The sequence below is a fragment of the Pagrus major genome, chromosome 13 (assembly GCF_040436345.1).
Source record: "Pagrus major chromosome 13, Pma_NU_1.0".
In the NCBI taxonomy this organism is placed as follows: Eukaryota; Metazoa; Chordata; class Actinopteri; order Spariformes; family Sparidae; genus Pagrus; species Pagrus major.
Window position 1 is genome coordinate 10291690 of NC_133227.1, and position 25437 is coordinate 10317126.

A 25437-nucleotide genomic window follows, 5' to 3' on the forward strand; every position below is an offset into this window, starting at 1 on the left:
TAATTAGACATGGCCTCAACCTATTTAATTAGTATTTTATGTAAAACAAACTTTATGGTTTGTGTAACTCCTATATTTCCACAATACTATACAAACTTGAACATGAAGAAGAAACATTAACTTGCTTTCCAGCTCTTCATCCTCTTTATTTACTGTTGTTAACTTTTTAAACTCGGAGTTGTGTTCACTGTCCGTTCTCTCTGTCCCTGATTCTCCAGCCCATGCGTCCTCTGAAAGCCACTGCCACAACATCACAGCCAGTCCTGACCATCCAGCAGGTGGAGACCATTTTCTACAAAATCCAGGACATTTTTGAGATCCACAAGGAGTTCTACGACGCCCTCTTACCCAACATTCAGCAGTGGGATGAGAAGGTCACCGTGGGACATTTATTCCAAAAGCTGGTGAGTCTGATGTGGGCGCAGAAATTACACTGCGTGGGATTTTATTCTCCCGCTCCATCTTTTTGGAACATGTAATTGAGTGTTAAAAGTAGAATTGTCAGACTCTCACTATTTGTACTCGTGAATCACTCGTCTAAATTATACAGCTTGTAAGTGTATGTGTGTGCCCCCATGTCTGTGGTCTGAGTGCATTATCTGTAATGTCGCAGGCTCTGATTGGTCTGTTGTATTTGGACTGGATTATTTTGCCTAAACAGGCGCTCTCGGTACATAATGTAACAACATCATTGTTACGTGTCTGTGTATCGTATTAACAAGGCTCCAGGCCTCAACTAGTCTCAAAGTGAGTTAGTCCTCCCTCTGTGTTAGATCATTACATTGTCAGTTTTGCAGTTGATAATGTAATTTGAACAGGGCTTCTCAGCACATAACATAGTGTAAGAGCATGTGCGTACACAGTGTGTATGTGTGTCTTAATGTATTTTAGCTACTCATTACATTTGTTTGGCATACTGTGGAGAGGCTGATGAAACATGCTGTAATAGAGACGTTCTACTGATATATGTATATGTGTGTGTGTGTGTGTGTGTGTGTGTGTGTGTGTGTGTATATATATATATATATATATATATATATATATATATATATATATATATATATATATATATATATATATATATATATATATATATATATATACCCATTTAGTGTATAAAATCCAGAGGCAGTCATCAGTAACAATTGTTAACCTCAGTGGCCAATTGAACAATTTGAATGTCATTTGGTACTGAGAGCAGGAGTGTAGCTATGATAATGCGTCCTGTGTCTCCCTGAGCACGTCCCACTGTGAGCAGGCAATAACAGTACATTGTGGTTTATAATTTTCCTGGACTGGAAACTGGACAGGCTATGAAAATCAGTATCAGTGAATTGCAGTGAAGTTCTTCTACCTGACAGTAACAGCAGGGTTTTGCTTTTAAGTCGGGTGTCTCACAATACCACAGGAGAACAAAAAAATCATTCAATTATCTATTATGCTTATATAACAAGGTTCATTTGCAAATTGTTAAAATTCTATTTTTTGCCGCCCTGCTGTTCAAAGTGCTAATACTCTGACTTTCAGCCTCATTTTATGATAAAATTTGAAAAGATAATAGGCAATAAATTCGTTATTACTTTCTCTAGCATCCCTCCACGGCAATACATATCTTGTCATTATCTTAGATGTGTGTTGTCATGGATTTGATATTTCTTCACAGTATGAAACTTCAGCTATATCTTACAGCTATAGTGTCAGACACTAGTAACGTAAAGCTTTGAAACAGCTGCATAGATTTGTATCAACCGTGTATCAAACTTTATGACAATAAACGGAATGTAATTAAGTGATATGGTAGCAATGATTGAATATTCAGCTCACGCCATGTTTTTGGATCTTAGGAGATGAAATTTAATCTCACTAATGAGCTGTGAGTTAATCAGATGTCCCATTATGAGAGATCCTGTGACATTTTGCCATGTCATGAGCATACTGTTGTTTTGACTAGAGTGTCATGCCAGCTCAGACAAATAAACTCCTTAGAAACAAGACGTTGGCATCTATTTTAGTCTCTGATAAAGAGAAGTAACTGTATGAAGTTTTAACATGTCTCTGGCTCTTTCTACTGTATCTAGTCTGTGATTCAGTGTTTGTTTTAGTGAGCTGGCAGCTCTGATTTAGAACCGGAAGTGTTTAAAATAGAGGGCTCATGTCAAGTGCAATGAATCAGATCTTAGATTTTTTCTAATTTAAAAATGAGGAACAGCATACAGTAGACTGTAGGGCTGATCTTAATGTCAACTTACAGTTTTCAAATGTAAAGCCACACTTAAATGCAGGACGTTACTCAGTTACTAATTCTGACCTGCTTTTTGGTCTGACAGACCTACAAATATCTCTGCTTGAAAGCTTCATGCCATCATTACGGGGAACCTGAAGAAGATGTCTGAGTTATTCTGATATGAAACTGAGCTCTCTGTCATGTTGACATCTTTCATTTTTGGTTTTCAACATCACTAAAAGGTTTCAGGTACATTTTGACACCAACAAAACTAGGGTTATTAAAAGCAGTAACCCACTATAATTTGGATATCTATGACCATATAAATATCTTTTTAACTTATTTTAAGTATATAGAACTGTGTTAGAAGACAGATTTACCTACTTGAAGATTGTTGAATCAAAAGTCTGAAAAGTTTGGAAAGTCTAGAGCAAGAAACTGATGTAACCGACTTCCCTTTAGCCCTGTTTCTCATGTAAGTCTTTTTTAGCAAGCTTAGCTAGCTAGCTACTCGTTAGCAAAAACAACTGAATGTGTAATTAGCCTACTAGCTATCACAGACTCTCCGCTTAATTTAGCTACCTGTAATTAGCTAACACCTCAACATAATACAGACTAGCCATAGTGCCAAAAAAACAAAAACAATTATTAACCAGGTCTAGTTACGTTGTAGCACAAGTAGTTGACTCGTACTGGCTATCAAACCTCAATACAGTATTGGTACTGGTGGACATAAGTCCAGCTGTTGAAAATTGTCTAGTGCCAAAAGTTAGCATCATTTTCAAATTACAGTTTTGCTCGTTATAGATCATTTTAGATAAAGTTCTTCAGTTTTCTACAGCTTTGTGTTCAGAAATGCCAAACTACATTTCAAAAGTTTGGCCTCTAGTTGTCCTCAAAATTGATACTATTTTTAAAAATTATTATTTTGTTACTGTAATTATATTAACATTTCAAGTCATACCCAACTTACAGTCTACTAGTTTTTCACAAGAGTTAAGGACTTTCGAAACTTCTCCTGAAAGCCCTTGGGTTAACTTTGTGTGCAACAATTCACCAAATGATTTATTTAGTAGGACATTTATTTAATATAAAATGTTATCTAAAATTCAGAGGGGGAAATGTGTTAGCAACTCAGGAAGATTGATTGGAAATGCTTTTGTTAAGCAGCAGAGGAAATGAACGGAGCTCTCATGCAGAGATGTAATTCTTTTAGTAGCTTGACTACTTCCTGTCGTCCTCCCTCCTCTCTGTGGACCCCAGGCGTTGCACCACCAAGTGACACCTATTAGTGTAGTCATCAGCTCCCATCTGTGCTGCGTGTATGTGCGTACATGCGCATGTCATGTGGCAACTAAACATTTAGTCAGAGTGGCAGTGTGAGAGTGCAGATGGCAGTGTAATTAGCCGGTCTACTCCCTCCTGCTCCTTGTCAGCAGCAAGGATGCCACGGGAGTGACACAGAGGGACAGAGTGATAGAAAAAAGGCAGAGAGGGAATAAAAGCAAAACATAGTTCCAACTTTTCTCACCTTTTTCAGACAAGAAAAGGGGCTCAGCTGCTGTGCGTCACTGCCAAGATTGAATTTGACCGACCAAATTATCAAAGTCCCAGGAGGCATTGAGTGGGAAGGGGTTTAATCAGGCTACGGTCATGGTTCTAAGGAGCTTTTGGGCTAATAAAAACAAATCTTAAATGCATTTTTGTAGACACTAACTGTATCTTTAATCCATGTATTATGTTATTGTGTTAAGCGGATTACTGTTCCCCCGTGATAACATTTGTAGCCGTGCTAGTTGCTCAGTCCACCTCTTTGGACCAGACTGAAATATCTCAACAACCATTGGATAGATTCTCATGAGAGTCGGTGCCGACATTTTTTAGTCTCATCACTGTATAATTGTATGTTATGCTAGTTGTCGCACTGTTTGAGAGTAAGTGGTGTGATGGAATCCCCCTTTGATTGTACTCTGCAGTCATTAGTTACGTGACACGTGTGTCTGACCGAAGTGTTAAAGATGAAGGGGAACAATGTATTTCAGTAACAAGAGGAAGTGTGGCCCACTGTAGACGACAGAGTGTGGCACATAGAGTATTTGACTGTGCAATTGCTTGTATAGCCCACTGGGATTTCTGCTGCAAGTCGGTTAGTTGTAGAATTTGTAGAATACAGATACTGCTAATTGCTAAATATTAATTATTAATCACCCTGATGCCAGAATACTTGAGATTTATTTTGTATAAATGGAAAAATAAAGAAACCATTACTGACTGATAAAATATGGTTTTCAATTTTTATTCAAACTGTGCACTTTTCATAGTGTTGAGTGGTTTGCTTCATTCACAGTTGGATAAGTCTTCTATGTTTCTAATCAGATATGATTGTAATGTATGTAATAGTATTGTGTGATTAATGTTGGTAATGTTGGAAGCAGGCTGTCCTGAGGCTTAAATGGTTCTTTTGGATCGTTGGAAATCCCAGTGTCAGCAAAACCAGTTTATGAGACAGCTACATTAAGTTTTGTAAGCACTAAAGTCTAAAAGTTTTATTGCTGTGTTTGTCTTTGTTTTACTAATCATAACCATATGACTAGTGCTCAAACAGAGCAAGGCATCTTCTGGTCTTCAAACATGGTTTTGACCGCAGCTTTCTGCTATGCACTAGGGCTGCAACTAACAACTATTTTGATAGTCGACTAGTCAGATTATGAATTGCACAAAACAATGTCTTATTTATTATATTGAAGTGGCAGCAGCAATAAAATAACGCCAAGACAACTCTGTCTGCACATACAGTAATAGGCTAGCTACTAGCATGGGAGCTAACTATCTTACCGAGGTGCGTCTGAGTCTTTTAAAATGTGTTTCCTCTTCAAATGCTCATGCATTGCTGAGGGGGCCCCATGGTGCACAAGTTTCATCTTACAAATTTTGCATGTGACCGTTTTCTTTGTTGTGTCCAGGATGAAATGTTCCCAAACTTTGGACCTTTTATTTTGCTTTGGCGTCGCTTTAGCCGCTTCCACCTTGCTGTGTGCATGTGCTGTCAGTGCATCAACAAGTTGGGAAAAGTGAGATGTCTCACTCTGAGCTAGTTCAATTGGCTACAGTGAAACATTGTTTAGCGTGGCATTGCATGCCGTGGGATACACATACGATGACGTCACTAACGAGTAGTTGACTGCTAAATTAGTCATTGACTAATTTTGCTGTCGACTAGTCATTGCACCCCTACTATGCACCATGTCAGCGAGGATTTAGAATATCTATAGGCATTTTTATCGGTGAGAAAGTGGCTATTTCTACAGATTTGAGTACTGTCCCCTCTCTCTCAGTCTGTTACCTCCTTCCTTTTTTATTTCCCTTTTTATCTTCTTCTTCCCACCCCCACTCTCAAAACACAAGCTGTTGTTTCCCACCTTACACTTTGGCCTGTGATCTGTTTTTTAGAAATGTAGGCTCTATGTGCGGAGTGCTGCTCACAGCATCACAGCAATGGACAGAGCTGGAGATGTTTCATGCGGGTCACAGTGTGTCCAAGCAACACGATGAACCGATGAAACACCACGATCGCGTCACTGTGCTTGGTTTGTACAGCAGCCAAGGCAAAAATCTCTATCTTTGGAAATTCAGTCATCGCACATGGTGGTTTCTTGCTTCCATCCAAAGTTTTGATTCGACAAAACAAGGTCTTCAAATATGTTAGGATGATATTCAGGAAGTCACACTTGTTTGGCCGCCATCATGTCAAAGTCTGGTTAAATGTTGGGTCAAGATTGTGATTGGCTATTTATTTGTTTTTTTTTTCTTTATAATCTGTTTCCATGAATCTGTGCCATATAAGACCGGATGATTTCCTCTTGAGCCCAACTTCACACTCTGAGTGGAAGTGGAAGTAGAGGAAATGAAAACAGGAGAAGTGGGGGCTTAAGGACAAAAGTAACAAGTCTAACTCATTCACTCTATTCAGCTGAATCCAATCTCATTGCTTTAATAGGGTGCAGTCAGCTCTTCAGCCTACTCATTCAGGCATTGCTGTAGCAGGATGCATATTCATGCACTGCTGATCTGCAGCTTGTGTTACAATGCACATACAGTGCAGCAGAGAGGGGCTGTTAATGAAAGGGGCGAGGAAACAGAAAGAGAAAGTGAATCTGTTATAATCTGGGGGACTGCACAAAGCCACCACTGGAATGGCATTATGGGAATATGATTAGCCTGTGTGCATTCACAATATGTGTGTGACTAACGGTGTGTGTGGGGGATAATTTCATGTATGCTGATAGAGCAAAAGGAAGACTGCAGCGCTCTTTTCAACCCTTCACCTCAGGCGAAATTCTAATGGGAATAGAAATGAAATCATCTGCCAGAGCTGTATAGGAATTTTAATTTACTGGGGGGACATGCAGAAGTTTGAAAGAGATATTTGAAGGTGGATGCAAGTTGTATTCAGTCCACTGTATTTTCGACTGCCATGACAGACTTGTGCTGTAATAGTGAATTTATGAGATAGTAAACCAGTTGTTAATTGGTTCCACAGTGTCCTTAAAACACAAGCTGTGTTCCCTTGTACCTTAATGTCTCTTCTTCTCTTGTCACATGTGCCAGGCAAGCCAGTTGGGAGTGTACAAGGCCTTCGTGGACAACTACAAGGTGGCGCTGGAGACGGCGGAGAAATGCAGCCAGGCAAACAGCCAGTTCCAGAAGATATCTGAGGTAAGTTCATCCTCCAAAGATAACTCAAGGTTATAGTGAAATGTCTGAACAGAAAAATATGCAGCATTCATCAGATTTTGTGTCTTTTTGTAATATGAGAACTTGGTGGTATTTTGTCACATAATGAAAAGTTTGCATTTTAACATCCTTAAATCATTTTTAAGACTGTCATTATTACCATAAACACAACAATAGCTGAGGATCTTGTGGCAAAAATACTTGCAGCTTTACAGTTCAGAACACTTTTTTCCTGCACCAGCAAAGCTGAAAGAGATAAAAAATCAGCTTCTAGATTAAGGTTTACTACCATAATAGTAAGCGAATTACTGGTGAGCAATGAACCAATCCATTGTTTGGTCTTTCAAGAGTCTTAAAACGATCACGAAGATTAATTCTCTTCAGTAAAGCGAAAGAGAAAACAGACGCATGGAGACAGCACAGAGGGGAAACATGGTGAGCTGAAACATCCTCTTTTCAACAGGAAGACTGTGTTTATTGGAGATGTGGTCTTATTTTGAGGAACACTCATTTAAAACACAATTAAGAGATATATTGATGTTAAAATATGATACACTTAGCACATTTAGACTTATTAGTGTCTGGACAAATAAGCAGGTTTTGGATTACTGTACGTTTACTGTAGTCACAGCAAAGCAGATACATCTTACATGTAGAGCTGATGTGGAGAAGGGGTGTCCTGGGGTTCTTACAATCCTTCTGATCGCTTTGAAGGTGTTAATTAACGAACCATCTGTGGCGGAAGTGACTCCTGATAACCCTGATAATGCCAACCTACTCTTTCTTTTGTCTTTGTTTATAAGGGGTAAACTATAAATTCTTTGATGCATAGTGATTTTCTCTTGAAAGATTATGTTGCGATCCAGAAAAGTCAATAATTGGAAAATAAAACCCAATTCTCTACGTCAGGATCCCCTGAAACTAGGCGACTTTAATTTAGTGACGATGGGTGAGCGTGAGCAAAGATAATGAAAGTAAATTCATCTTTTTATTTGAATTATGGATCATTACCAATATGCTTTTATAGGAGCAAGTAGTAGAAAAATAGATCATGTATAGAAAATCAAACATTTTGATGCATCAAGTTGCTTCGACTCCTGTTTATAATCACATCGCAGCCATATGGATCTAGTTTCCATGCTAGCTAGAGGCAAAAGACTGATTAAAGTAATGGAAATCTCATTGGGATCTCAGAATACCTGACCACCTTAAAAACCTGTGTCTACATAGCATTTAAACGTTAGAGCATGGTCACCTTTGAAGTATTAAACCCTCCATTTCCTGTTCTGTGCTGTCAGCTCATGTGACACTGGCATTGTAGAACTTTCACAGACTGCCAGCATGAAAACTTACATGATCTCCTCTGTCATTGTGGTCAGTAACAGCGCCTTGTTGTAACACTATGCAAAGCAGAGTATACCACTGTAACTTTTTTTATGGGTTTTAATCAAAACTTCAATTAATATCATATATAAAATCTAAAAATAACATTTATATCATGCTGTAGAGGTGTGTTGGTAGCTGTAAATAGAACTTACTGTGAAGGTTGCACGATGCAGCCTCATTCACTTGTTTCAGTCTGCTGCAGTGACCCTATACTTCTTCATTAATGCAATCAGCCTCCACCAAGCAAATAGAGAGCTGTGTGTGTGTGTGTGTGTGTGTGTGTGTGTGTGTGTGTGTGTGTGTGTGTGTGTGTGTGTGTGTGTGTGTGTGTGTGTGTGTGTGTGTGTGTGTGTGTGTGGGAGCAAGAGTGTGGTAGTGTGTGTATAATTAATAAAAATTGATTATTCCCCTCCACTGTGTCTTTCAGAACCTCAAAGTGAAAGGACCTAAAGACTCCAAAGATTGTACCACAACTGTCTCAATGGAGGGTGAGTTTGTGCCTTTGTTTTGTTTGTGTGTGTGTGTGTGTGTGTGGGTGTGTGTGTGTGTGTGTGGGTGTGTGTGTGTGTGTGTGTGTGTGTGTGTGTCCTTGTCTTTGTGTGTCTGTTTGTGAGTGTGCATGTCTGGGCTGGCTTGCTGCTTTAAGACTCCCCTCTACTTGTGTATGCAGTGGCGGGCTTTGGGAGGCAAACTGGTGCATGTGTGAGCTCTCTCACACACACACACACTCTTGCTCTCTCTCTCTCTTCCCCTCTCTCTCTCCCTCTGCCTGTGTCTGTCTCTGCCTGAGAAAGGAGGCAGTGAGCAGGAGAACAGAGTGAGGAGTGGAGATGAGGGATATGGAGGTGCTGCTGGTCCTCAGACTGTGTTGTAACTGCACATACGGTAACGACTGCATGATACGAGCCGCCGCCGTTTGAATTAGACAGTGTGGAGTGATGCTTTTCTTTTTTCCTGGATGTCAGCGATGTTTATTCTACGGTAGATTGGTGGCATACCGTGTTCACTGTGAAGTTGGGATAGTTATCAATAAGATGTCAGATTGATTTGGAATACCAGCATATCTATTTTGGAGCTCATTAAGCACATTCTAGTATCTGTCTGCTGATGATTTCAAACTGGATTTGTCTTTTTCTTTACATTTCTGGTGCTGTAGCCCACGCAGTGAGGTGATAAAATTAGTTTCTTTTGAAGCTCTTGTCTGGTTGCTTGCTGTGTGATGGTCCCCTGGAATATGCCGCTCACTGGGACTGACACTGCTGTTGTTCTAATCTTTTAACATACAGAAAATACAGGAGGAGAGCAGCTTTTTGTGCGTGTGTGTGTTAAAACACAAGGCACATTTGCTGTTTAAGGACCGCTGGCCCCAGACTGCTTCTCATAGAGAATACTTATCACCAGCGGATCGGAATAAATCTGATCTGTATGAGAGTGTATGTGTATTGAGAGCCTTTACTCTGCTGATGTCTTGCAAACTTAAGCTGTTTTTGGTATTTGGCTCGACTCAACCAGGGGGTAACCCTTTTGCTGCAGGGCAAAGAATATAATGTTGTGGGCTGTCCAATTATGCAGTGATAAGCAAACATGATGAGCGTGGCTTTGTCTGGCTCAGAGAGGATGGGTGAGTTCATGTGTATGTCACTTTTCAGCAGCGTGTACCTGTGAAGTGAATGTTAATTTATGCATTGTAAATGAGGATGAACCCAAACATGCAGGCTGTTATAACCACATTTGTTTCTCATCTTTACTATTATTACTATACTCGATAGTACCATAGGTTACTGTGGTAGTTAAGTGGCATGAAGTTTCATAATCCCTCAACAAAACAGTGTGTCAGCAGCACCCTGGGCAGCTGCTTTGATTACAGTTTGGTATTGCGGTTCCTTAATTACCTGGCGAGGTAGTCGAGGGATTTCTCGAGCTCAACTCTCAAACTACCACTTCCTCTTTAATATCCCTCTATGTTTCTTTTATCATGCTTTCATCCTACCTGCCTTTCTTCCCTCTAGTCTGTACTGTTTCATATGATTTACCTGGCCGCCTGCCAAATGAACTGACATGTTCTTTTATGTATTTTTCTTCATTGGAATGAGTTTTTGTCAGACTTGTCTAAGTATAGTGAAGCCCTGTGTATCATCTGCCAAGTACTTCCTATGAATGGATGCAAATAGCCACACAAGTACTAAATCAAACAAGCATCTGACATCCTGTTTTATATGCAAATAGGGACTCTTGCTCCGCAGTGCTATGGCTTTCTCATTCTTCCTTAATCCTCATATGCCCTCTCCCTATCTGTCATTCTGTCTTCTTTATATTTTCGCTCTCGTTCTGTCCACCACGCCCTCGTCACGGCTCCTGCCTGGCATTGATAGCTGAATGTCTTGCCAAACACTGAGGGCTGAAAGCTGGCAGTCACCGTGTCCTAGCTGTAGACCCGTGCAGTTTGTGTGTTGCGCCTGTTCAAAGACTTCGCCCACGTGGTGCATCCCCTCGTTAGCAAAGATGAACTCTTTGCCCAGCGGCCAAGATGTCAAGGCGACCTTGAGAACAGGACCAATCAGAGGCACCTCACTGTGACAGGTCATCGACTTCCAATAATCTGCCTCTCCTGTCTGATCCTCTTTCTTTGTGTGTCTTCTCATCCTCCCTTGTCTTGATTCTTGACTGGACTTTGAACTTCGCTTCTCTGTCCAGAGTCCAGATGGGTAATGCCAAAAGCATGTAGCTACTAAAATCAGCACGCATTTATCCTGCATTAGTACTGCAGAGTAGATTAGCATCCTGGCTTTAATCCCTGTCCTATCTTCAATTGTATTCAGGATGTGAATTTCCTTGGAACATAGAGCTTATTATAATGTTATGTGTTGAAGAAAAAGTGGAGAAAAGGAAAAAAGATTAAGATAAAGGAAGGTTTCTGATCACTGAGCTTTCTCAGTAGGTTCAAAAACAGTTAAAGATGATGCTAGCATATTGAAGTGTAAAAGGTGTTCTCGAGGTTACGTGACCTCGTCCAGATTGAAATATCGTTCTAAAAGTTTAGTTTTTGTTGCTTTAATTGCAATCCTTCATGCACACACACCTGCTTGCCTCGCCTTTCTGTTTCTCTTCCAGTATGTGTCGGCTCTGTTTACTTTCTTCATCAGTAGTATGTTTAAAAAAGTCGGCAAAAAAATCTTTTCACTCCGATTCCATTTTCACAACAGCAGGTGAGCTGCGTGTGGAGGAAGCTTGTGTGTAATTATGTAACCTATCGAACTATCAGAACCAACGTGGTACAGAATGACATAATGGCAACCAGATGGAACACCATCCTTTACAAAACAACGGCATAAGTAGACCCACATTAAATTAAAGCGGTTACATCACAATCAGAACAGAACATCTCCCTCTCTCTTTCTCTGTCTCTGTGTTTCTCTACAGAGCTTGTGCATTTATCAGTAGACGAGAGGGTTAGATCAAGGACAGATTGTCCACTAATCAATTGTGGATGGCATCCTTCTCTCTGACTGATTAAAAAAAGAAGAAGAAGAAAATACTACAATGAGTTGACAAATTTATATACCTGGGCGGCCCACCCAAGTAAAGTCCATGTGTTGGGAAACACTGCACGATATATCTCTTGATGTTTTGAAATCTCCTCAAAAGAACTTCATAAATGCCAGGAATAAAATATCACAATATTTTTGACAAAATACCTCAATATCAATAATGCAACAATATTGAAGGGATAACAATTGATACGTTGAGAAAAAAAAAAGAGGCAATGAGATTTTTGATAAATAATGATAGGTAATGTCGATTTAATGACTAAGTGGGAAAGGACAAGTATTAGAACAAGTAGTACAGTCTCGTAAATTAGGAATATGACATCACTTTACTGTAATGCAGCCATTAAAACCAGTATAGGACAATGCTCTTGCCCTATCACGATATATGAATATCCAAAAGTTAAGAGTACTGTATATATAGACTCATATTACATAATAATATGATATTTATATTGTCGGGCCCTTCTTTGGTTTCTGACCAAACACCTGCCAACCTGATGAGATTCCATCATCCTTAGCTGTACTTTGTTTATTGCTAATTAGCAAATGTTAGCATGCTAACTCACTAAACTGATAAACATTGTCATCATTATACCTGCTTAACATTAGCATGTTAACATTTAACATAATGATGTTAGCATTCAGTTTAAAGTACAGGCAGCAGCTAGCATGACTCTTTTTTCCAAACACAACAGTAGTGTAATATTACTTCAGACATGCAGCACAAAGTAGGACATAAATAATCAATACAGCTGATACACTGACTCACACAACCAGCTAACATACACAAAACTAGGAGTAGTTGTGGTAAATTAAATGTTTTGTACTATCATCTGGTACATGAATTATAACCAAGGTAACCTGAAGTCACCTTAACTTTATGAAGTACCTGTACTTGAGGTGAATACAAACCTGCACATACACATAATAATTAAATAATAATTAAAGTGTTCACAACCCTTGCAGTCATTGCAGGTCCTCTAGTTGATCCTCCAGGAGGTTCTGCAGAAGTATTGGTTCATTGAACCAGGACCATTGAGGGAGGCGGCAGTATTAATGACCAGAGGGTGGAGAAACTTCAAAGAGCATCAGCAAGGCCCTTTAGAAGATTCTCTTTGGTCTTATACAGTAGCTGCTTATATGTGTGTATGTGTGTGTATATTTGAGCTGCATATGAGAGAGTATAGACTGTGTAAAGTTTAATATGACAAGCCTTATCAGTAGATCTGAGCATGTTCCCTGTAGGTTTCTGCTCGCTCTTTCATTTCTTTAGATTGAAAGAAGAGGAGAGAAGAAAGGAGGATGAGCAGTTAAATTGAGAGTAGAGAGGGAGAGACAAAGAGAGCGATAACATGTCTGTAGTACTGTACTGTTGAAGGGAGCAGTGTTCAGTGGTTTAAACAGATAAGTGTAACATTGGAGGGGAAGTGTAGCAGTGTTTCTACCTCTCTGTGGGAGCAGAGCTCTGCCGCTCTGTGACGACCTGCCCTGCATACAAAAAGCACATCACTTCTCTCTGTTTCACTTGGCTAGCTTTTCTTCCCCTCAGTTTAAAAGTCAGGTGCTGTAAGTCTTTCACTGTAATAAATGAACATTAGCTTGATCACTGAGTGGAACATTGTCAGCTGGTTTCCAGATTTCTATGCCCTTGTGGAATGGGTTTGTTTTAATTGCGTACCCTTATGCTTTTACTTTCCGAGCACATGTACAGAGCAACATTATTATGATTTTTTTTATATATACTTCGTGACACTGGTGGCATTATTATTGTGAGACCTTGAGACGTTTTTTGGCATTTCATTACATTGCCAGAAAGCTGGAATAAAAGTCCTCTCCCTCAGATTTCCTCCTCCTCCTCATCTCTTTTTATAAATCTATATGTGTGTTTGCTTCTCATTCGTCACTCCCTAGGGGTTCTCACATCTGCCATCTTTCCTGCCGCCCATCTCCCCTGTATGATTTTTTTCCCCTATTTTATTTCTGTCTTTCTCTCTGTCCTATCTGTGGGAGTTTCTCACCTAGAGCTGTCATGTATGTCAGGCCGGCTGCTGTTCACACCACCTCAGTAGCTAAGCCGTCCCACGAGGAAACCAGCCAAGTGTGGTGGTGCAGGCTTCAAAGTGTGATTCAGAGACAAGATTGGGCACGACTGTGCACGTGTCTGTCTTTTTAAATACATGATTTTCACATAGACATGCATTAATTTGTGCCATTTATATTTGCATCCAAGAGACTCTCTTTAAGGCTGCAGTTTACCTAGTAGCAGCCTGAATATGCAGTGGAAGCAAACTGTTTCAGAGCCAATAGGAGGCTGCAGTATCAACCCCGGCGATGGACTGCATGTTAAGCAGCCTGCCTACGTGTGTGTGTGCGCGTGCGCGCGTGTGTGTCCTTTCAGTCATTGTGCAGTAACAAACTGCTGCATTTTCACATCTTCAATCTGAAGAACCACACACTAAATAACAATGATATGATCTTCTGTTTATCCCCACATTAAAACTGTTGTTTCACTCTCTCTCCGTCACAGGGAGGTCAAAGGTCAGGGTCAGCTGCATATATTGCCAATAGGCAATCAAGCAGTGTGGATGTCGTCAATCCAAGTATCATATCATCAGTTTGATTATAAGTGCCGTGTTTAACTCAGTGTGATCTGAGTGGGAGTGTTTGTCCTCGTTCGATCAGTGGAACTGTGACCTCCTGTGTGTGGATATATGTGTGTGTGTGACTGTGTTTATAGACTTGTGTGTAAGCGACGCTTACTCAGAGCTCTCCTCTTCTCTCCCCCACAGCTCTACTTTACAAGCCGATTGATCGTGTTACCAGAAGCACCCTGGTCCTTCATGTGAGTACACATCTTGCAGTTTGTACAAATTTAAAGAATCATTTCACCCAAATTGTCAGCAAAAACAGGACACAGGAGACACTGCTGTCTGTTTGAAGACAGATATTTGAGACAGATATCTCATGAAGTGGACATATAAAACTAATGATAGAAATCTACTTTGAAATTTCAGCTACTACTGCTACTTTATACTATTAGTCCACATCATTTCAAATAAAATGTCATACTCTTTACTCCACTACATTTACTTGATGGAATAAGTTACTTGGCAAAATAAGATTTGCATTTAAAAAACATACTATATTCTTCTGAAATACAACACATTGTGAAGATTAAATCAGTAATTCCCATCCTTTATGACTCCTTTGCAAATAAACTTTTGTCGGGCTTGTTCCATCCTTGAGAGTAAAGCCTAATTCATGGTTAGCTACTCCTCATAGTAGTCCTGAAAGTGCTGAAAAGCCAGTGCCCTTTTTTTGTTGTTTATCACAGTGTCCTTCCAGCCTAAATAAGCGTACCTCTTTGGATGAGTAATAATCAAGTGGAAACTGTCAATCGCGCAAGCCGAGATGCCTGGACGTGTGTAGTTATGTACCAGGAGTGTGCTGCATGAATACGTTTGCATAAAGCTGTCAAAACAACAACATGCCCAGTGCATCCAAGGCTGGTGTGCTTGTTTATACAAAGGTCATGTTCCTGTCATCCATGCAAAATAAGAGGCAGTGAAAATTGGTGGTGTTGATTTTGGAAGACAGGCGGCTACTGAAGCCTCTGTTGTCAGCTGTCCTGATCATCACTCTGCTGCACTGATGAGAGCAGCGTCAATGAAAATAAGGAAATTAGATTTTTAGAGATAATGTTTTAGGATTAAGTGTTTAATAAGAAAGCTGTGTATCTGCAGTGCAATTATATTTTAAATAAGAAGACAAAATGTAATAAGCACTTCTGCCCACGCTTGAATGATTTTATGTTTAAAGGTGAAATTGAATTTCTGACCATAAGGTCAAAAGGGCTTTAATATTAAATGTCATTTTTACATCATTATACATGGCAAAAATTATTTCCGTGTTTCACAGTATATAAAGATTTATGTATTATTACAACAATGACTGTTTGTAACCATGTGTGTTTGTGCTCGTGTTGTAGGACTTGCTGAAACACACTCCCAAGGACCACCCGGACTTCCCCCTCCTGCAGGATGCTCTGCGGATATCTCAGAACTTCCTCTCCTCCATCAACGAGGAGATCGACCCTCGCAGGACTGCTGTCACTACACCCAAGGGAGAGGTGTGTGTGATTTATTTATAAACAAATAACATTTTTAATGAGATTAAAGAAACATTATGTAGCTTTTTTACCTTAAAATAACAGCTTCAAAATCATGTTGTTGGTACAGTGTCTTGTAACAGGTTGAATGGTGTCTCTGTCTCAGCCACTCCGCCCTCTTATCACTTGTTTATGCACTATGTAACTTCAGTGAGAGGGCAGGATCACAGTGTTACATACATGTTTACTTCAAGATACACATTTTCAACACAACATTATTATAACGTAATGAGTTTTGTTTGTAGTTAGCACCTACATTACGTCTGACAAATTGTTCCAAACCTGGGATTTGTATTTATGACAGTGGTGTTGCACTCAAAAAAAGAAAAGCAAAAGAAATCGACAAAATGTCAATTTCTACATAATGTTGCTTTAAAACTTAGAAATGACCTTTTAATTACCTACACATAAATAGATAGAGCCTACAAACTTTCCGAGTACTCTTCAGTTTTTCCTATTTGGCTTGTTACAGCAAAAACAAAGGTGTGATGTATAAATAATTCAGTTTGAAGTTCGGTGCTGTGTCATTTGGTGCAAGGAGAGAGTGACCCTGGATGAGAAGAGAAAATCTGTATTTAGGAAGGCAGAGAGTGTTTATACTCTTTATGAATCATTTGACTGAGGTCTGTTCAAATCACCTCATATCTAACGTCCTATCATTTATTTTCCTCTGCTGTAGTATGACATATTTTGAGTGTTGTACATTTTAGGAATCCGTATAAAACCTTTCAAATTTAAAATCAGGCTTATTTTTAAGACACAATTCATACAAATAGAAAGTTATGTTTTCATTCAGTGTTTTTCTCACCAAAACCCACTGTGTGCATCCTTAAGAGTACTCTACCAATTTTGCAGTACAGTCCTTTAACATTGTCGGACTCACAATGTATTAAACAAATCAATGCAGCAGAACACATTCCACACATTGGTCTTCCATGTCAAAACCAGGCCCCGATTCTTACCCACATTGAACTCGACCTAAGACAGTTCGACTTTATGAGCATTGTGTTATTTTCTCTCAGGCCCGTCAGCTGGTGAAGGATGGCTTTCTGGTGGAGGTGTCGGAAAGCTCCAGGAAGGTTCGGCACGTCTTCCTCTTCACCGACCTGCTGCTCTGTGCCAAGATGAAGAAGACGGCTGTGGGGTGAGTCCACTGTACCTTTTATTCTCCATCCAGAGTATCAAAATAGTGTATTTACCACAGAGCCATTTGAATGTGCAGCTTTAAATATCTACTATTGTTGGATTATCCTCTCTTTGCTTCTATCTGTACATCATTCATTTTTCCTTCCACATCAGCACGTAAACCCCCGACAGTGAAACAGAAAGGATGACAACAGCACTTTACAAAAGATCCTGTCGCCCTGTCTGTTCCCGCCTCTGCAAAGCAGGAGAGCTTATTGAAGCCTCACTAACAAAGAGAAAGACCAGCAGGCATTTTGCCTCTGGATTTTTAAAAAGTGGAGGAGAGGAGCAGACACACAGTGTCTCACAGTGAGAGTCAGGGTGTTATTCAGCACAAGCAGAGGTTTGTGTGTGTCAGGAAGCAATCTGTTTGAGATTACGTGTGTGTGTGATGCCACATCTGAAAGGCTCTGACACATGTCCATAGATTAAGTGTCACACTTACAGGATTGCCTGTCGCTCGCTTCGTCAGCACGGCAGCTGCTGTTAGCCTGATTGGTTCTAATTTTGGTTGACATTCACTGTTTGTCTGTGTCATTTGCAGCCACCTCTCACTTGGAGGAACACATAGCGTTGCCATAACTACCAGACCTGTAAATCAGTCTATTATGGTCTGGAGTGTTATCTTAGCTTGCCACCTACATACACAGTTAGAGCTGAGCAGCCATCCAGAAACTCAATCACCTTGGGTTAAGTCACTGAGGATCCTTAATCCCATTGTGCGCTTTGATTATCTCATCTCCATCATGTTGGAATTAGTCATATTTACACGTGTTCCTTTTCCTGAGTACATATTCTATTATTATCTTTATTTATATTCCACCATTGCTATTGTTACTGAAGGGCTAGGAGATTGGATATAATTATGTTTTTGTATTCTGCTCAGTAATGTATCTTACTGAGCTCCACCCTTTTATTTATGGGTGTGTAATATCTGCAAGTGTAATAAGATCAGCTGTAAGCAGTGCTAGGAGTGCACTAGAGAGAAAATGAATGGATGATCTGTAAAACAAAGAGATTTCCCAAAAGACTGAAGAGCATTGAGACACAAAGGGTTTGATAATGGAGAAGGGGGGGCAGAGAGATCAGAGGCTGGGGAATGGCTTCGAGGGCTGTGAGATAAATGCACTTGGATGATAAAGAAATGAATAGCCCATCTTTCCTGTGATGCTGTGAAAAAGCTTTGAATGGAAGTCCAAAGTAAGCACACACACTGAGTGAATTTGGTGTTGTTTTTGCTGTGTCTGAACAAAGACGTGCAGTCAGAGTTGAAATTCAGACCACTTTTTTGTGTAGTTTGACATCTGTGTTCCTCTAACTGGTACGATCCAAACAATACACCTTTTCCCCTCTAAAAATGTCCATCAGAAATCTATTTTGAAACTATTTTAAACAAAACTTTTTCATGTTCTTTAATTAAGATTTTAGACGTAACATTAAGTATGAGAATGTGGTTTCTAGTATGGATTCTTATTATCCAGCTGCTCACATTTCTCTCTGATGAAGGTGTCGCACTGGTAATGAGTTAACTATGGACCACCCAAGAATACTAATGAGTCTCATTAGTGTCAACGCGCATCAATCTGCTCAGCAGTGGTGAAAGTAGCACTGTGCTGAGCGAGCATCATTTCCATCGGTATGGATTTGTGACTATGAATAGGCTGAACGATTCCTTATTTTGATGCGTTTAGATCAGTTAGTCCTGAGGTCAAACTAGCGTGCTGAATAGAAAAGTATTACATCTGTGAGTCTGACCTTCAATAAGCCAATTAGTGTCATTTTTAAGGCTGACAGGTATTTCATGTTTTCTTTTTATGCAACTGTGAATGTTAAACATTTTAGTTGTTATGATGTGTATCCATGGTAGTGATGTATTTACACCACAGTGACAAATTCAAGGTCTTACTCGGGTCAAAATTTAACAAGACATATTAATTATGGCATTTCAAGCTTCCTTAAATTAAGACAGCTATGTTAATGCCTCTTTTGCATTTTTCTCGAAATCAGTCATCTAGACAGACTGAATTTGTTTGAGAATTTTTCCATTATTTGCTGATGTTATGACATAATTTTTTACTTCCTCTGTTACGTAGATCTGTACAGCTTTCTGTGCGCTCAGCTGACTTAATAACTTTACAAAAGGAGGAGGATGTTTTATATGATTGCCTAATTGTGTTTCATATCCTCCTTCTATATCCCTATATTTCTGCATCCTTTCCCTCTATTTCCATCTGCAGTCGCCATCAGCAATATGAGTGCAAGTGGTACATCCCTCTGGCAGACTTGACTTTCCAGACCCTGGACGAGTCCGACTCTTGCCCCAGCATCCAAGTCCTGCCCGAGCATGAGATTGAGGAGATGAAAATCAAGATCTCAGTCTTAAAGAGTGAGATACAGAAAGAGAAGGTAATCCTGCCTTGAAGTTTTCTCATACTGTCCAGTGCTGCAGTACTGTATTCCCCATCTATCTGAAACGCTCCATTCTAGCTCCTGTCTCTTTAACGCCCCCTCTCCTGAATATCCAGTCTGCTCTGATTGGTCAGCTCACACATGCCTCATATAGCAACAGAGCAGCTGCACTAAATTAATTCTTACATGCCAAACTATCAGACAATTATGCAAATGTATGACATGGTGACGTAGTGTGATGTCACAAAGTCACAGAGTTAAAGGCGAGACTATTGACAAGGTGTTTCAGGAGCAGTGTTTTCTGTGGGAGAGAAGAGCTTCTGTTGGTGCGCGCTTTGACCTTTTTAACTTTCAAGATGTTTTACATGCACAAGAACTGATATAAAAACCCTGAAGGAAAGGAAAAAAAACAAAAAAGCATAATAGGACTAAAATCAGTCCCAGAAACCTCTCCTCTCTGAGCAGGACCCTCTGATGTTTCTTAAAATGAATCTCATTAACCGAGTTGTTATTGTTATAAGAAACAAATACAAAGGACTCAGGAAGGAAGTTTGGACTGAATGGTTCAGTTAAACTTTCACACAGACACAGACTTTCATGGAAGACTCCTTAAAGAAACAACTGTACCTTCCTTTTAACTCTGAAACCTACACCTTAGTTTGTTTTAGACAGGGTCACATTGTGCCTTGTGAGGAAACTCAAACAAAAACTTACCTTTTTCATATTTAAAAGTCAAAAACAGGTTCTCCCTTCTACCATGGCATCAGCCTTTTCTGGTGTACTCCTATCAGAGCTGACACAAGTTAGTATCAGAGGTTGATAAAAAAAAAAAAAGATGCTGTAAGCCCCCAACAATTACAAGTCTGTACACCCCGGCGCCCCTGGCTGAGACACTCTGAAGGCGTCAGGAGCTCAGAGTTCCTGTTATTCCCCTCTCGTAACGTTGAAGTCGCCCACTCGGGGCACAGCGAGTGACCACGGCTGGTATTAAGAGTCGGAGGAGGCCAGAGCGGTAAGAGGTGGAGCTGACTGAATGTAGGCTCTGACTCACAGCTTCCTGGTGAGGGCTGGGAGGGTGTGTGTATTTGTTTTCCTTCAATACCGACAAGAAGCTGAGATCCTTGAATTATATATCAAGAGCAGGCTGCTCAATTTCAGGGGCTTATCTGCAGTCTGTCCCTGAAAAAAAGAGAATAGATAAAGATTTCAGGAATCCTGTACCATGCTGATTAGAACTGAGGACAGAAATTAGTCGTCTTAAAAAATGTAGTTCTACTTTTGATGTCATTATGAAAAAGACACAAAATCAATATCAACATGTTTCTCTCTATCACTCTATTAATACATTTAGTATCAGTTTCAGCGCTTAAGATTCTGAATGTCTGGTTGCTTTGTCTGTGTGTGTGTGTGTGTGTGTGCGTGTGCGTGTGCGTGTTTAGAAAGCACCGAAGGGTCAGAGTCGTGTGGAGCGTCTGAGGAAGAAGATGAACGAGCAGGAGTCGTGGCTGCTCTTGCACTCCCCCACCATCCCCTTCCGCATCCACAACAAACATGGAAAGGTGATCTGCTTATCCTACCCTGTCACTTTCTGCATCTGCGTAGCTGTAACGCTCAAGTCTCACCACTAGATGGAGACATGTAACTGTCTAAAGAGTCCAAGAGATTCAGAGTTGGGTTAGATTTGGATTTTCAAACTAAATGCTTTTGACAACACGAGATAATTTTACATCGTAGCTTTTTTAGAGTTTTTCTTTCTACTTTCTGTATAAAATCAGCACTACTCTTGTTAAATTTCTTCTCTTTTAGCTCTTTCAATAATGATTTTAGTGCAAAGGTGATATCCTTGATGTGTTTAACAGTGCTTTCTCTGTTTGTATCCAGAGCTACCAGTTCCTCCTCTCCTCTGATTACGAGAGGTCAGAGTGGAGGGAAAGCATCCAGAAACTCCAGAAGAAAGGTAACACCAGTTTTGAATACAATTGCTCTATTGACTGTTTCTGTTTCTTCTGAAAACCACATTGTACACACTGTACCGCAGAAAAGTAAGAGTTTGTGTCTGTGTGGTTGTTGTGTATTTCAGATCTCCAGGCATGTGTCCTAAGTTCTGTCGAGCTCCAGGTCCTAACCAGCTCCTGTTTCAAACTCCGAACTGTCCACAACATTCCTGTCACCAGTAACAAAGACGGTAAGGAACACTCACACACAATATCTTCTTTATGCTTTTCTTCTTATGTTTGGACGCCTTGTGTGTTTCTCCTTTTTTTCTCAATCACAAACACATACAGTCTCCCATTACTCCTTACTTTCCTCTCTGCTTTGAGTTTAAAAAATTCAAACACAAAAGCCCCTGTTACAAAAAGCCACATAATGAGAGAGGGGGCCTTGCAGGAGCGAATCTAGGTTACAATATGTTTCCCATCTAGCTTGTAGCAGTCAATGCCACGCAGTGTGTCGACGGTGGCCTGCGCTGAGCTCCCAGCTCCTATATGTTTGTTTTTGCTCCAGATCTCCACATTGCACTGCTTTCAGAGGCTGGTGGTGACATTAAAGCCATCTGGCCAACCTGTTCTGATCTCCTCAAATGCCACAAGGGTCTCTGCATTTGACAGAGAGCTATTCAAGACACTGAAAGCATCTTTTTAAAATCTTTCTGGCATCATACAGACAAAAAGTTTTCTTCTTATATCACGGCATCTCTCTGCAAGTGAACCATTATTTTGACATTCAATACCTTTAAAGTGGTGATCTCAGAATTTCTTGCTTTTTATTTTGCATTCTGGTGTACATCAAGGGAAACAAGAAGTCAGTGTTGCTCTCTGCTCTGAGCCTTTTCAGATGTCAGTTGCCAGCAGCTGAACAGTGAAGTATATTTACTGTGACTTTTTATTTTATTTTAGGGAGATAGGTGCTTCTTTTCCTTTTGTGCTCATGCTAATTACCCAGTTCCTACTTCAGTTATTCAAAACAAACTAGAAACATAAAACACATCAAATCCAGGTACCAGACAGCAAGTTTTCATATCAATTATGAAATAATAAAGGTGTTTAAGACAAGTGGCAAGGCTAAACACAGACTTACCTAGTTTATTGGGCATTGTCATGGCTCAAAAACTGGCCTCCATAGACAGGTATGGTCTCATCTTAAAGTAGAGATTCTGCAGATTAAGTCTATACCAGATGTGTTACAATCCAGTAAAGTTACACACAATTTAAGCCAAGACAAATCCCCTGTTTTTGTATGGCAGGAACCAGGAGAGTAATTAAGTGAGGGTGAGTCACATAGGTTTTGATCAGTAAACCCTCAATGTTTATATTAACTTTGTATTTTATTTTTTCGTATAGCAGTAAATGTCGCATATATATCTCATTGTCCTTTTTCTCTAATATCATGCAGCCCTAATTTCAGTTTTTGAGTTTAAAGCTTAATCTCTTAATGCAGTTAAATTAAATGTTTCACCAGACAAGCTGTAAATGGTAAATGGACTTTTATTTATGTAGTGCTTTTCTAGACTACCAACCACACACATTCATACACTGATGGCCGAGGCTGCCTTGCAAGGTGCTGACTTGCTCATCAGAAGCGATACAGCACTTCCTAACCTAAGTTCCTAGCCATTCACACGGACTCACAATCCGATGGAACAGCCATCACGAGCAATTTGGGGTTCAGTACTGTATTTTGCCCAAGAATACTTCAAAGTGCAGCCAGGGGGATCGAACTACCGACCTTCGGATTAGTGGATGACCCGCTCTACCTCCTGAGCCTTAGCCGCCCCAAAGCTGTGTTTCTAACATTGTGAACAAAGATTATGTAGGAAACATGTGAAATATTGCAAATGCCCCCCCAAAATGTGTTGAGACAGAATATGTTACATTTTTACAGCAAATGGTGCTAGAAATGGTGCTAGAAAGCTTGTGTTCTTCACTGCAAGGATAGGTAATGATAATGGTAACTGTATATATGACATTTCTTTGTGGAAGTTTGAAATGTTGAACATGCTCCACATTTATAGTTCCCATCTAGTACAGGAGATTAAAGAGTATGTGAGGAGGTATTTGGAATAAGATTTAACCAACAAGTCCCTTAGATTGATATTTTTGCTTTAAAGTCTTGATGGGATGTTGAAAATTAATTATATGCCAGCGTCTCCTTCAAATATTAATTCACTGTTCAGAGCATTTTGAGTTTTTAGCTGTGAAAACAATATGAGATTCCTTTTTATCCTTTGATTTGCTCCAAATAACATCTGATCTGACTTCCTTTTACATTTTTAATAATAGCAGAATTTATTTGATATGCATTGTTTAGTCTCACCATGTACTGACTCACTCACTGCAACTCTTTATTGAAGTAGTTTGGTTAATAACATTACCTGCTTCGGCAGAGATTTTTACTTACATGTGAACTTGCTCGGCTGATTTGATTAAACCCTCACCTTTGTGCTCTGAAACACGTCCTTCATTGTGCTTAAGTTTGTTTGAAATTTCCTCTTTTTTCCAGGGAGGTAATATCCCTGTGTGTTAAAACAGACCTCAGGCCCCTCGTCATAAACACACAACGATGCACACACACCTCGATGACATGCGATGCAGGGAGCACAGTAGGGGTTTAAATGGAGACCAGCTGGTGACGGAATGTTTCTCATAACTAAGAGGATGGATGATATTGCCTTAAATAGAGAGCCTTAAATACTCACACTTTCATTTGACTCCTTTTGATAGGATAGTTATCAATTACCACATATAATGTTAATGGATTTCCACAGTTTATTGTAGGAGTTAGATTATTATTTAAGAAAATAGACCTCAGTTTTAGTTCTAAAAGCAGCACATAGGCCACCTCGAAGCTGAACCTTTGAACCCTCTCTCTGTGAAACTCTCACTTATATACAACACACACTCTCACATTTAACCCCCGTGGGGCTGACTGCTCTCCTCTAAGCCGCCTACGGTGGAGCTCCAAACAGCCCCACAGCCCTCCATCATAGTTTATTTACCAGGAAACAGCCAGGCTTCACAGGCCTCAACCTAAGCAAGAGTGTATCTCCTTTGTGTGTGTGTCGGCGGGACAGGGGGTATATCAGGCCACCCAACTAACGTCCACCCATGACCCTCCACTTGGCCGCCAGCTCTGTTGTTATGGCAGAATACTGCTTGTTGATGTGAGGTCTGATACTGATCTGACAAAAGGTTGTAATAACTTTCATTTAGTTTCCTACAATAAGTTAATTTTCCTCAGCCATTTTCTAGTGTATGTGTGTTCAAGTTTTGGCCAAAAAGTGTTCAAAGTGTCTTTTCTCAAACATGAATTGGTGCCTGGGTGTTGCAATGAGTGAGAACAGTTATTGGAGTGGATTTTAGTAATGAGTTTTATCCGCAGTTTGGACCACCCAACCTGAAATGGATGAAAAGCACACATTCCTCCCACCGAACAACTTTGATTAGCCCATTTAAAGATTTCTAAATGGCTCCAGACATCCAGGTTACACAGAGTTTAAAATTAAAAGTTTTTTATGTTCTTATCCTAAATATTGATTGATGATTAATCAAATCATCAACTGCACAAACATGTCCTAAATCCTTCATAAATGCCACTTGTTCACATGGATGTACACGTCTGGGAAATAAAGGCCATATAACCTCATAGAGCTGCCTGTTTGTGGTCAGGTTTCATTCACAAAAATGTTACCAGAGGGTTAAAAAGTCTTTCTGCTTTTGGTAAATCAGCAGACAGAAACTTTTAGTGTCAGAAGTCGCATTGGAGGTAACAAAACAATTCAAATC

General features: G+C 39.9%; 1 protein-coding gene across 1 annotated transcript in view; it reads left to right on the forward strand.

The window, feature by feature from the left end:
- abr (ABR activator of RhoGEF and GTPase) overlaps window positions 1-25437 on the forward strand; it is a 136315-nt gene that overhangs the window by 61314 nt on the left and 49564 nt on the right. Inside the window, exons 4-13 of the mRNA XM_073479831.1 lie at window positions 219-404; window positions 6833-6940; window positions 8772-8832; window positions 14682-14734; window positions 15881-16021; window positions 17083-17204; window positions 19483-19651; window positions 21094-21213; window positions 21536-21611; window positions 21735-21839. Coding sequence (XP_073335932.1) covers window positions 219-404; window positions 6833-6940; window positions 8772-8832; window positions 14682-14734; window positions 15881-16021; window positions 17083-17204; window positions 19483-19651; window positions 21094-21213; window positions 21536-21611; window positions 21735-21839 — 1141 coding nt within the window. The remainder of the gene's footprint in view (window positions 1-218; window positions 405-6832; window positions 6941-8771; window positions 8833-14681; window positions 14735-15880; window positions 16022-17082; window positions 17205-19482; window positions 19652-21093; window positions 21214-21535; window positions 21612-21734; window positions 21840-25437) is intronic.